At 36.6% G+C, this 12,871-nt stretch overlaps 1 protein-coding gene across 1 annotated transcript in view; it reads right to left on the minus strand.

Annotated features, from left to right (window-relative positions):
- Positions 1-12,871, minus strand: part of SCFD2 (sec1 family domain containing 2) — a 427,593-nt gene that overhangs the window by 225,060 nt on the left and 189,662 nt on the right. Inside the window, exon 5 of the mRNA XM_059383887.1 lies at positions 9,340-9,589. Within this exon, the coding sequence (XP_059239870.1) occupies positions 9,340-9,589 (250 nt within the window). The remainder of the gene's footprint in view (positions 1-9,339; positions 9,590-12,871) is intronic.

Genomic DNA, 12,871 nt, shown 5'->3' on the forward strand with positions numbered 1-12,871 from the left:
CCGCCTCTCTGCCTACTTGTGATCTGTCTGTCAAATAAATAAATAAAATCTTAAAAAATATATATATAAATATATATATATAAAGTGGGTCTCGGGGCACCTTGGTGGCTCAGTGGGTTAAAGCCTCTGCCTTTGGTTCAGGTCATGATCCCGGGGTCCTGGGATAGAGCCCCACATTGGGCTCTGTGCTCTGCAGGGAGCCTGCTTCCTCCTCTCTCTCTCTCTCTGCCTGCTTCTCTGCTTACTTGTGATCTCTGCCTGTCAAATAAATAAATAAAATCTTAAAAAAAAATTAAATAAAGTGAGTCTCTTGGGCGCCTGGGTGGCTCAGTGGGTTAAGCCACTGCCTTCGGCTCAGGTCATGATTCCAGGGTACTGGGATCGAGTCCCTCATTGGGCTCTCTGCTCAGTGGGGAGCCTGCTTCCTCCTCTCTCTCTCTGCCTGCCTCTCTGCCTACTTGTGATCTCTCTCTCTCTCTCTCAAATAAATAAATAAATAATTTAAAAAAAAATAAAGTGAGTCTCTTGCAGGCAGAATATAGATGGGTTATTTTTTTAAAATTCATTCAGCCACTCTATGTCTTTTAATTGGAGAATTTAGTCCATTTACATCTAAAGTACTTATTGATAGGTGTTACTTATTGCCATTTTGTTTAATGTTTGTTGGCTATTTTTGTAGCTCTTCTGTGTTCCTTTCATCTTCTGTTAGTGTCTTCCTTTGTTGTTTGGTGACTTTCTTTTCTTTATTTTTACATCTTAACTTATTTTATTTTTTTCATGTTCCAAGATTCATTGTTTATGCACCACACCCAGTGCTCCATGCAATATGTGCCTTCCTTAATACCCAATACCAGGCTTACCCATTCCCCCACCTCTCTCACCTCTATAACCCTTGGTTTGTTTCTCAGAATCCACAGACTCTCATCTTTCACCTCCCCCTCCAATTTGTCCCAATTCACTTTTCCTTTCCTTCTTCTAATGTCCTCCATGTTATTCCTTATGCTCCCCAAGTTAGTGAAGCCATATGATAATTGACTCTCTCTGCTTGACTTATTTCACTCAGCATACTCTCCTCCGTTAGAGGTATGTTTATATTCATTTCTCATCATCTTTAATGTATTTATTATAGATTTTACTTTGCAGTTACCAAGAGGCTTGCATATAACAACTCATATCTTTAGCAGTCTATTTTAAGTTGATAACAACTTAAGTTCAATCCTATTTAAACATTTTTACTCTTCCCTTTTCCATTTTATGTTTTTAATATCACATCTAACATCTTTTCATCTTGAATATCCCTTAACTTATTTTATCTTGAGTATCTCTTAACTAATCATTATGATCATTATTTTTACTATCATTTATATTTACTGTTTTTGTCTTTCAATCTTCATACTAGCTTTTTGGTGTGAGCATATTTAGGAGTAAAAATTAGCACCCCCCCCCCCCGATGCACCTTTTTCAGCCATGTCACTCTCTCTCTCCTATTTCATCCATAGCTACATGTTCAAGAAAACTATTCCTGTACTCTATGTACTCTATTTCTTCTTTTCATGATTGAGAAATTTACACCTCATGTACTGTGCAATTATTAAGAATCAGCAACAATTAATCCCCACCTGTAACATTAACAATTGTTACTATTGATATCATGTGCAGACACAAAAATCAGTGATATGAACATTATGTCTTACACATTTGTGCACACATAAATACCAATGCAAGAATATCTGTTCCAGTGTCTTAGTTAAGAATGATTGTTTTATGATGTGACATGGAAAAATTAAGTACTTGAGAAAGTTATTTGCAGTGATCTCTTAATATGTTAACAAAATTGCTTACCTAGTTAGCTACCTTAATAGGCAGGTCTAAGTATCTTTCTACATAGCTTGTGATATATTTTAAATATGAAATAAACATTTTAAACTTCACTTGATATAGCTGTTTTGTAATATGTGCTGTGGTTAACTATTTTAATATGTTGGACAGTAAAACTAAATGTAACAGTTCCAACATTTCTCATGGGAGAGATTTAGGGCAGACATATGTTCTTCATCAGAGTTTCCAGCAGAAATCTTAGAAATCAAGGGGAAAAAAAGACCTTATTATACGAAACTCTATTGCAAACCATAATGGAAAACAACAGTCTTCAAGTTGGTTTTGTTTTGTTTTGTTCTGGCCGTCCTGAAACAAAAAAATCTGAAACATTAGAAATGGAGGTATATTCCTTAATGAAAAGTCCAATATTGGAATGCCACAAGAACCGAAAATCCATAAATCAGAAGCAAGAAATAAGGTAGAATCCTTTCTAAAATAAATTTTACCCTACTTCCTGGACTCCTCCAGCTGAGTTGGTGGATTCCATAATCACGGTTTGGTACACTGTCACCTACTGTAATGAGCTAGAGTTCACATTCAAGTGTGGGTAACATGAAGGTTGGTAATGAGTTTTTAGGAGCAGTCTTTCAGTTACCACAGCAACAGCCTACTCATTGCCAAGCCAGGAGGGATACTTAAGGTCTAAGGAACAACTTCTCAAGGGAAAGAGTTTTGAAATTTTGAAAACTGTTTTTCAATTGGAATAGTGCCCTCAGGAGTAATAATCTACAGAAATGCAGTCTGAAATCTGATTAATTACTAAGGCAAACCTGTGAGATGAGGAAAGAATGCAGAGGTGATACAGTAACGAAAGCATAAGGGGAGAACTTCTTATTGGCTCCTCATCTTTCACAATTTTCTGTTTGGAAGTACTTCATATTTTACTAAGAAGACTGACTTTCTATAAGGCTGGGAAAAGTATTTGGCCAACTATAAAAAATGCTTTGTTTGAAAGACATATCTCTACTAACATAATAAAATATCTATGCCTTGTGGTAACACAGATGAAAGTGTTTATAATAAAGTGGCAGATGTGAATAGTAATAATAATTTTATATGGTCTATGTTTACCTGAGCTTTTCAAAAGAGGAAATCTTGCATAAATCATTGCAACAAGATTTTTATTGTTGTCTGTAGAATGTGGCTTTGTTTCACTATGGATAAGGGCACAAAAGTGCTTTCCATTTGGGAAGTGGACCTGAAAGTACCATGATGTCCCTTCCACAGCCCAATGAAAGACAAATTCTCAACTGCTCCTTCATTCAGGGTTGATGAAGAGACCCTCCTCTACTAGGTTTCCTCTAGGGGATGCAAGGGAACTAGCTGAAAGCTCACCAGACTGTTTATCTTCCCAGTGTCCTTAAGAACAGTGCTTTCCCAGTGGACCTGCCTTGCTCATTTGTTATACGTGATTGATCTTAAAAAGGGTATTAGACAAGTGAGAAAGGATAGAGGGGGAAAAAAAAAAAGCTTAGGAAACAAGATCCCTTAAAATGAAACTTGAACAAAGTTGAAGATGATTTAAAAAATCATGGTCCATCATGAAGACAAGGTATGCATTTTACCCAAATCAATGTGAAGTTCTGATCATTCCAGTTAGAGGAACAGGGATCCTGCCATTATTTTATACAAAAGTACTAGATTTTACATGGCAAAGGAGGCACAGCTATATATCTAGAGAGAAAAATACTATCTTCACAAGAGAGTAAACTTAAATGACTTACTCAAGATGGTGTATCTACTAAGATCTAGAGTCAGAACTTAAACCCAATCACACAACTCTTAATCCTGTGCTGAGAAGCTTTATATTCCACGACCACTGCCCCTAGGGGTTTTGTGCTTCAAGAGCTTGGCATAATGCCAGGTATGTAGACATATTCAACAGATATTGATAGGTTGAGAATATTTGTGATATAAGTCCAGTGATACTAGCACACAATAGCACATTACTTCAGTATATACTGTAAAAGAAACTTCAGTATTATAACTGTGGATTAAAGTACCTTGGGCATTGCTCCACCTCATAGTATATTATCTTCCCTTACAACATTCCCTACCAGGGAAACCTAAAATGATAACTGCAGCAAGTACAAGTTTTTTTGTTTTTTGTTTTTTGTTTTTTTACTCACTGTCCATTTCACCTTCTTCCTTCTAACAGAACTGACTTTGGTCATGACAAACAGATGCCCAGTTAAAAATACTCTAGGAGCCAGAGATGTTCATGAAACCCAGTTCTAGCCAATGATACAAGAAGGACAGGAGAAATGTTATTGTATTCCTTAATATGAAAAAGGACAGCCTCTGTTAATACATGCCTCTTACCTTCAACCATTTTCTTTTATTGTTGACACAAGGACAAAATAAATCAAGGAGGGGTGACCATCTCATGACCATGATGACAGACCCAGAAAGAAAGCGAAGGAAGGAAGGAAGGAGTCAGGAAGAACATGAGTTCTGCTGCCTGTCCCTGAACTTCCTGCTGAGAAAAAAATAAATCCCTATTTGCTAAGCTAATCTGGTAAATTTCCCACTACATATATTTAGGTGTAATCCTTACACAATTGTACAATAAGTGATAATCCCAAGTATTCAACAGGAAGAAGAATAACAGTGTAATAAATAGAAGTACAGTTTCCATGGTATTATTATGCCTCTATCTTAAGCCATCGATTTTTTTTTCCTAGCTGGTTTGAATCACTCATTCCCTCGCTTTCCACTAAGCTCAGTAGATCTAGCCCCCATTGATCTTTCCTTTAAAGATACTATAAAAATCCAAGGACATAAATCAATAAGCAACACAAAAATTGCTTACCAAAAGGAAATTGTACCAAAATAGTTTTGGGTGTCAAAAACAATATGCAAGTTTTTTTTCCCCCCTTTTTCTCTGGTTCCAGAACCTTCTGACCAACATATCCTTCACGTACTGATTTGGTCCTAATAGGTTAAATGTGTGCCCAGCTGTTTCTCTTCAGCTCACAGGTTAGGTAGGTAGGGCTTGGAGTGGTCAAAGCCCCAGGGCTGGTTGCTTCTGACCAAAAACTTCTGTCCATTTACCTGAGTATACTATGCAAGCATACTCTTTGTATGTGACATACACAATGTGACATACACATTGTGCATGTCACAATGTGATTAAGGTTGGGAAGTACTGCCCTACATAACTGCTAGCTTTCAAAATAACAACACTCATGGGAGAAGATTACTTGTTTTGGTTGTTTTTTTTTTAGATTTTTTTGGTTTATTTATTTGACACAGAGAGATCACAAATAGGCAAAGAGAGGCAGGCAGAAGGAGAAAGGGGAAGCAGGCTCCCCGCTGAGCAGAGAGCCTGATATAGGGCTCAATCCCAGGACCCTGAGATCACGACCTGAGCTGAAAGCAGAGGCTTAAACCACTGAACCACCCAGGCGCCCCAGAAGATTACTTATTTACATTGTATATGGATTGGAAATGAGTGCGCACATATTACATCATTTTATTTTTAGAAAAATCATTGAGCAGTCAATATGGCACTTACGTCTGCTATCAAGGTTCGAAGATGGATGATAGGCTAACACACACTGCTCGGAAATGACAGAGCCAGGACTTTTGAATTAAGGATTTTTACATCTAAGCTCTATCCTTTATCTGATACACCTCCCTGTGTGATGATGTTCCAAGTTTACACAGATCTTTAAAGTTAGAATTTTGACTTCATTCTCTGAAGAAAGTTCAAACGGTTTTCCTTTGTTTGCTCGTGTGAAAGCTAGGCAAACACTAACATATACAGAAACCGATCATCTCTTTGAACTAACAAGATTGAGAAAGCACAGTAAATGACATTTTTAGGCTGTACCAATTTTCTTTTTACAACTCCCATCCCTGACACCCAGGGAGCCAGCCCTTGTTATTTTGTGTGAATAGAAAAGGGAGTTATTGCCCACCGTTCTCCCTAAAAGTAGCCATCAAAAGGGAAAAAGTATGCTGCCACTGACCATGCTTAAGTTTTGGTATGTTTTGCCCATTACAATTTCTCATTGTGCTTTCCATAAAAGTGAAGAAGAACAGGGAGAAATGAAAGAAATGGACAAAAGTAAACTACATATTTAACATATAAAAAGAAAATATGAATTTAAACATAGGGCAATTATTGTCAAGAGATATTATTGAAATAAGAATTTTAGTTTGCCATTCCTGTTTTAAAAAGCTAGATAACCAACAGATTTCAATGATTAGAAATATTATTTTAATTTCTTAATAGCAATGCAGAAACAGAATACATGCACGAAAATAGGAAGGCATGGGGAAACACCTATAAGTAGCTATTTACAGACAGAGTAAAAAGAACAGGTGGTACCAACAGTATTAACCAAATGTTAATTCACTGTCTGTGAAATAAGAACATGATTGGAACTGATTTTTTTTTTTTTTTTTTGGTCAGAGAGAGAGCGAGCGAGAGCAAGCACAGGCAGACAGAGTGGAAGGCAGAGTCAGAGGGAGAAGCAGGCTCCCCGCAGAGCAAGGAGCCCGATGTGGGACTCGATCCCAGGATGCTGGGATCATGACCTGAGCCGAAGGCAGCTGCTTAACCAACTGAGCCACCCAGGTGTCCCATAAGAACATGATTGAACGGCTGAGCAAGCATATCATAAAACAGTAAGCATAGCAAGCGTTGGTTACAAAATATAATAAATGCAATGGTGATGAAAGTGAGTTGGTAGCAGGTTTAGAATCTCTTGTTTAAAGACCTGGGCTCCAGACCCAGAACACCTGGGTCTAAATTCTGATCCTTTCACTTTTGGGTGATGATCACATGCTTGAGTTTTCAGTAGGAAAAAAAGTATTGTTTTTTGATTCTATTAAGATTAATAAAATCGTAATAGAAAAAGTGGAGGTTTACTGATTAATTGCTTGCTTTCAATAATAGTTTGAAACCAAATTTCATCAGCCCCAAATTGTGCGCACGCCATAAAAGAAATTCTGCCACCCAGTAACAAGTCAGCCAAGACTAGAAACTGGAATAACGTAAACCCAACACTGTGCCCAAGTTTGCGGTAAAGCCAGGTTAATTTAGTTCACGATTGGCCAAGCATTTGGAAGGCAATTTGGAAGGCGATTCAATTCTTTCAGTATATAATGGAATAGCCCACCTTGTTCTACAAGATTGAGTCACTGCCACCCCAAAACCATCCTAGTGCTTTTTGTCCTGAGATATAAACAGTTATCTCTGCAGCTAATCGTAAACACAAACCGTACTTCTCAGAACATTTGACTTTCCAATGTACTTAGTAGGGGTATGTCTGTGACCAAGTAAAAGCCTATCTTTGGAAATAAAGTCCTTTCAATGTCCATAGAAGGGGAGCAACACATAGGTATTCCACTCTTACACCACATTTAAGTAGCGCCTCTTACCCACCCTATTTAAACTGTGCATCCAAAGTTAATGTAGGTAGGAATGTATACTTCATATTACAAAATAAGATGTCTCTAAAAATTTTAAATATACTAACATTTCTACAAATCCTTATTTTTATGCTTCATTTGCTAAACTTACTAATTTCCTTACATCAACATGAATGTACAGAAGTGTTTTTAAATATGAAATCACATTTAAAAGGAAGAGAATGCAATATCCTAAGCAATCATAAATAGAGAAAGTAATAAAGAGTGAAATGCCTGGTCAATAAACACCTTGAGCGAGTATTAAATGAATACTCTCTCAGCATGACTTCAATTCCCAAAATAATACAGTAACACACTAACGTTACAGAAAAGCCATCCAAAGAACCTGAGCTAAAACAAACCATCTTTGTTGTCTGTTTCTGAAATTATGCATTTTAAGAATAACTTCCAATTAAATTCTCCTGGCATTCAAATTGACTTTGAAACAAATTACTGTTTGGAGTGCTGCATAAACTGTATTAAACCTTTCTAAGTCAATATTCATTTATAGTGAAACAAATACACGTAGTCACACACAGAGCTGTAACTTCATGAAATGCGAGCAAATTCCACAAGTTTTCCTTAAGTAGATTTTAAGTTGGCAAAGAGGGTCAATGCTCAGCAAGGAAATATTTCATTTTTGTGGAAACTTCCTTCGGTTTCCACCTTGTCAGGGTTTCATTTTCCATAATCAAACATAGGAAAGGTCAGCCGTGGGCATGAAGGCCAGCACCATGCATGGGCCACTGCAGAGGACAGGACACAGCCTCTTTCAGAATGGTCCCCTCAGTGAGGCGCGACAGGTGACAGGAGGAGGAGTTGGGAAGTACATAATGTGCCTCAGTGGGGCCTTCCTGACTGGAGAGGTCTGCATATACTCCCACACACACGTTCATGAATGAACGGAAATAGGTATGTTTTTAGACTATTTCAGTTTTGTGTGTAAGCTTTAACAATTTCCACTCTTAAACCGACGCAGGCTCCATCCATCCTAATGGAAACAGACTTCATACAATACAGAAATCATACTGAGTTTGATTAAAAAAAATAACCCCACAAATGAGTGTCTCTATGAGTTATATAACAGTTATTACTAAAAGTAAAAATGGCAATATTAAGTCAAGCAGAGAGAGTCAATTATCATATGGTTTCACTTATTTGTGGAGCATAACAAATAGCATGGAGGATATGGGGAGTTAGAGAGGAGAAGGGAGTTGGCGGAAATTGGAAGGGGAGATGAACCATGAGAGACTATGGACTCTGAAAAACAATCTGAGGGGTTTGAAGGGGCGGGGGGTGGGAGATCGGGGTACCAGGTGGTGGGTATTAGAGAGGGCACAGATTTCATGGAGCACTGGGTGTGGTGCAAAAATAATGAATACTGTTATGCTGAAAATAAATAAAAAATAAATTAAAAAAAAAGAGATAATACATCGAACTAGAAAAAAAAGTAAAAATGGCTACAGTGTATGATATTTAACTATATATTTTTCCCGATTCAGCACAGCCTCCTTTACTGGGATATCTGGATATTATCTGGGATACTACCAATTAATGCAGATTCAAAATGAAATATGAGAAGTAAAAAGTATGAAAGTACTTCTGAAAATTGCAATTTTCGATTGTATGACATTGCACAACATCTTAGGGAAACAGGTGTGTGTGTGTGTGTGTGTGTGTGTGTTAAGTTTGAAATGACAATCTCCAAGAAAATATGTCAACAGAAACCCTTTGAATAGGTTGCACGTTTTATTTTTTTCTTAAAGATACTGCACCCTGTGAAAATCTTGCTATTTTAACTAGGCTCTAAAAATAGGAGCTGTGACAGGCAATTAGAAAGACAATTTCACCACAACTGGAAAAAAAAATACTGCAGTGAAAACCTCTAATCTTAAGGACTGGCTAGCATTCACCAGGCCTCATAAAATTCCAAACAACTCCAATGAGGATGGGTTCATCCTCTTCCTAAAATGCCTTTATTTTTAAATGCTTTTCTGTATCAGTGATGTTTATGTCCTGTATTTTTTATTAAACACTCACCTGTGATTTTTTGTAGCAGAGGTGACAATTCAGACTCTTCACAGAAGACCTGAGACAGTGCTTTCTTCACATTTTCCTCAGCTTCCCCCAGGTCTTTGTCCACTGTGAACTCTCCACTGACGGAATAAATATATATCAGGAGCACCAACAGCTCTTCTGGGCTGTAGTCGTCATTGGTCCTCTGGTCCAAAGGTTTAATCATGGGCAGCAGCTGATTTAACACAACAGACATTGTTGACTCCCCGATGCTCTGGAATAAAAGGTGGGAAGATGAAAATACGTCATTCTTATACAAAGATGTAATTAGTACCCAGTATCAGTCCAAAGATGGCTTGCAAACAGGTTTGTGATGTTCACTGACTAGATTGCTTTTTATTTGTCTACTTATTTGCTTTTTATTTGTCTGCTTATTTGCTTTTTATTTGTCTGTTTCTTGTCCTGTAGAGGATGCTCCAAGAAATTTGGCATCAGATTGATTAGTATGATGTAGCTTAACACAGCTAGGGAAGTTACAGGCCCTTTTATGTTATCTTACATACTGGTTATACAAGGAAGAATCCACCAGTTTTAAAAGTGTTAAGTACTTTAGGTACCAAAAATTTTACAATTCAAAATAAAAAATGTATTTTTAAAGCAAATATGATTAAAAATAAAAATATATCCAAACAAATGCTGACATTCTTTCAGAGGAATTAACCTTGAATTTTACAGTATTTTTTAAAATATTCTCTATATTGGCAAATATTAGTTGTTTTTATTCCAAAATCAAAGTTTATTTTTTTTTCATTTTTTTCTTATTTTAATTCCAATAAAGTTAGCACACAGGGTTATATTAGTTTCAGGAGTACAATATAGTGATTCAACAATTCTATACATTACTCGGTGCTCCTGGGAAAGGTACTCTTCCCTCGTGGGAAATGTACTCTTAATTCTCTTCACCTATTTCACCCATCACCCGACACATCTCCCTTCTGGTAACCATCTGTTCTCTATAGTAAAGTGTCTGTTTTTTGTTTTGTCTCTTTTCTTTCTTTGTTCATTTGTTTTGTTTCTTAAATTCCACATATGAGTAAAATCATGTGGCATTTTGTCTTTCTCTGACTGAATTATTTCACTTAGGATTATACTCTCTAGGTCCAACCATGTTGTTTCAAATGGCAAGATTTGATTCTTTTTTTATGGCTGAGTAATACTCCCTTGTATATACATACTACTTCTTTACTCATTATTTATTAATGGACACTTGGGCTGTTTCCATAATTTAACTATTGTAAATAATGCTGCAATAAACATAAGTATGCATATATCCTTTCAATTAGTGTTTCTGCATTCTTTGGGTAAATATCCAGGGGTGCAATTACCGAATCATAGGATTTTTAATTTTATTTTATTTTTAACAATTTTATTTATTTATTTGACACACACACACACACAGAGCACAAGTAGGAGGAGCATCAGAGAGAGAGGGAAAAACAGTGTCTCCACTGAGCAGGGAGACCAATGTGGGACTCAATCCCAGGACCCTGAGATTGTGACCTGAACTGAAGGCAGTTGCTTAACTGATGAGGCACCCAGGCACCCCAAGAATCATAGGATTTTTTTTTTTATAACAATCAACAGTCATTTCCTGCTAAACCTGGTGAGTAGAATAAGGGATCAAACTGGGCAATGTCACTTAGGGTTCAAGATATCTTTGGGTGAGTCTGAAGGTAATTCACTTTAAAACAAAACATTTTTTTTTCCTTTTAGCTCTTCCGCTAATTTCATCAGTGATATTTAGCAGAGAATTTCAAAATTCCTTGCACGTAATAACAGCATTGCATTTCTGGAGTAACCATATAGCTTCTAAGTAACTATACTATATCTCGTAAAAATTCTGAGATTTTTTGTGAATAGATAAATCCCTATTTTAAATAATGTGCTTTATTTCACTTATAAAATAATCTTACAAAATAAAACTCAACCATTTGTATTTATATTAAAATCAGTGGCCAAATGATCACAACTTGCAATGTCCATGTCATTCATTCCGAAGGGTTTGTTGAGTATCTACTATGTTCCAGGTATTATTCTGGGTTGAGGTATACAGCAGTGAACAAAACACATCCCTTGCTGTCATAGAGTTTACATTCCTCTTGGGCAAAACAGACAATTAAAAAGCTAAATAAGTAAAATATACAGAATACCAGATGGTGGTATGGGTGATGGAGAAGAATAACGCAAGAAAGAAGGAAGATGGGATTTTAGTGTATGTGTATGCTTATGTATATGAAAATACACTATTTTAAAGAGGAAAGGCCAGGTTAAGAAGGGAGCACTGGAATTTTAAAAATGGCCTATAGAAATGCTCTCTTTGAATGAAGTTGATGGCAAGCAGCTGGATGTGATTCTGTATTGAGATGACCACCCCAAAATGAACTTTTCTAGTCAAGTCAGTTCCACACCTGGAAAAATTTGGACATATCATCTCAAGGTTAAGGTTCATTATTATTTTATTTGGTACACGAAAAACAGCTGTTACCATTTATTTCCACTAAAAATCTTGGATGTTCACAATGCACCAAACAAAAACAAAATGGTAAGTCTCTGGAATGAATAAATACAGATGGAAAAGAACAGGAAGATGTTACTGTTCCATGGTGACAAGACACAATTAACCCAGTGTAAACACACCCACTTCTCAAAGGAAATGGTTGAAACCTTTGAAGGCATCCTAGATCTGTCCTACAGCCTCAGGAGCTTCTGGAGACAAACATTCACATAATTTCTGCTTTACAAGCTGCCAAGAGCAATTTAAAATAAAGGAGCTGTGTGGCCAGCCCGTTAGAAGTGACACTGTGGGCGCCACAGCTTTCATTTTTCCTTTTTACCCTACCACCAACATTTTGGATAACATTAAGCAGACTCCTTCATTGCTTCATTATATCCCATTTCTGAAAAGCAGGTATATGCTTCAAGTATCTATCCTATCAGAGCCTTAGGATTCTGTTCCCAGAGCAAAAGGATTTTTTTTTAAAAGGTAGTTATACAAAGTAAAACAAGGTAGAATAATCATCATAATCACTTGAAAAGATTCAACCACTAACATCTGGCCATGAGAGCATCATTTTCAAGTCGTTGATCTAAGATCTATTGCTGGAGAACAAACTCCCTCAGTAACACTCTAGCAGACTTCTGTTAGCTAGGTAATGCCTGTGCACATCAATTTATGAAATTACTTTCTAATCTGCTTAAAATATTCCCAAAAGCTAATTATAGAGCTGAATACAAAGCAAAGAATACTGATCAGTCTTAAAGACACATGAGATATGGTGGAAATAAAAAGACTCCATTTCAAATACCCAGATTCCAAACCTGACTATATCAGTAAGAAGCTCCTTAACCTTGTAGGATATCAATAAATTCTCAGGATCTCTTTATCTCTAAAATGGCATGATCCAACTACAAAATGGCTCAGTTCTTCAGTCATATTTATGCGAACATCTGTTTTCACTTTCTTCTCCTTTTTTTTTTTTAAACATTATATTGGTGA

The sequence above is a fragment of the Mustela nigripes genome, chromosome 1 (genome assembly GCF_022355385.1).
Source record: "Mustela nigripes isolate SB6536 chromosome 1, MUSNIG.SB6536, whole genome shotgun sequence".
In the NCBI taxonomy this organism is placed as follows: Eukaryota; Metazoa; Chordata; class Mammalia; order Carnivora; family Mustelidae; genus Mustela; species Mustela nigripes.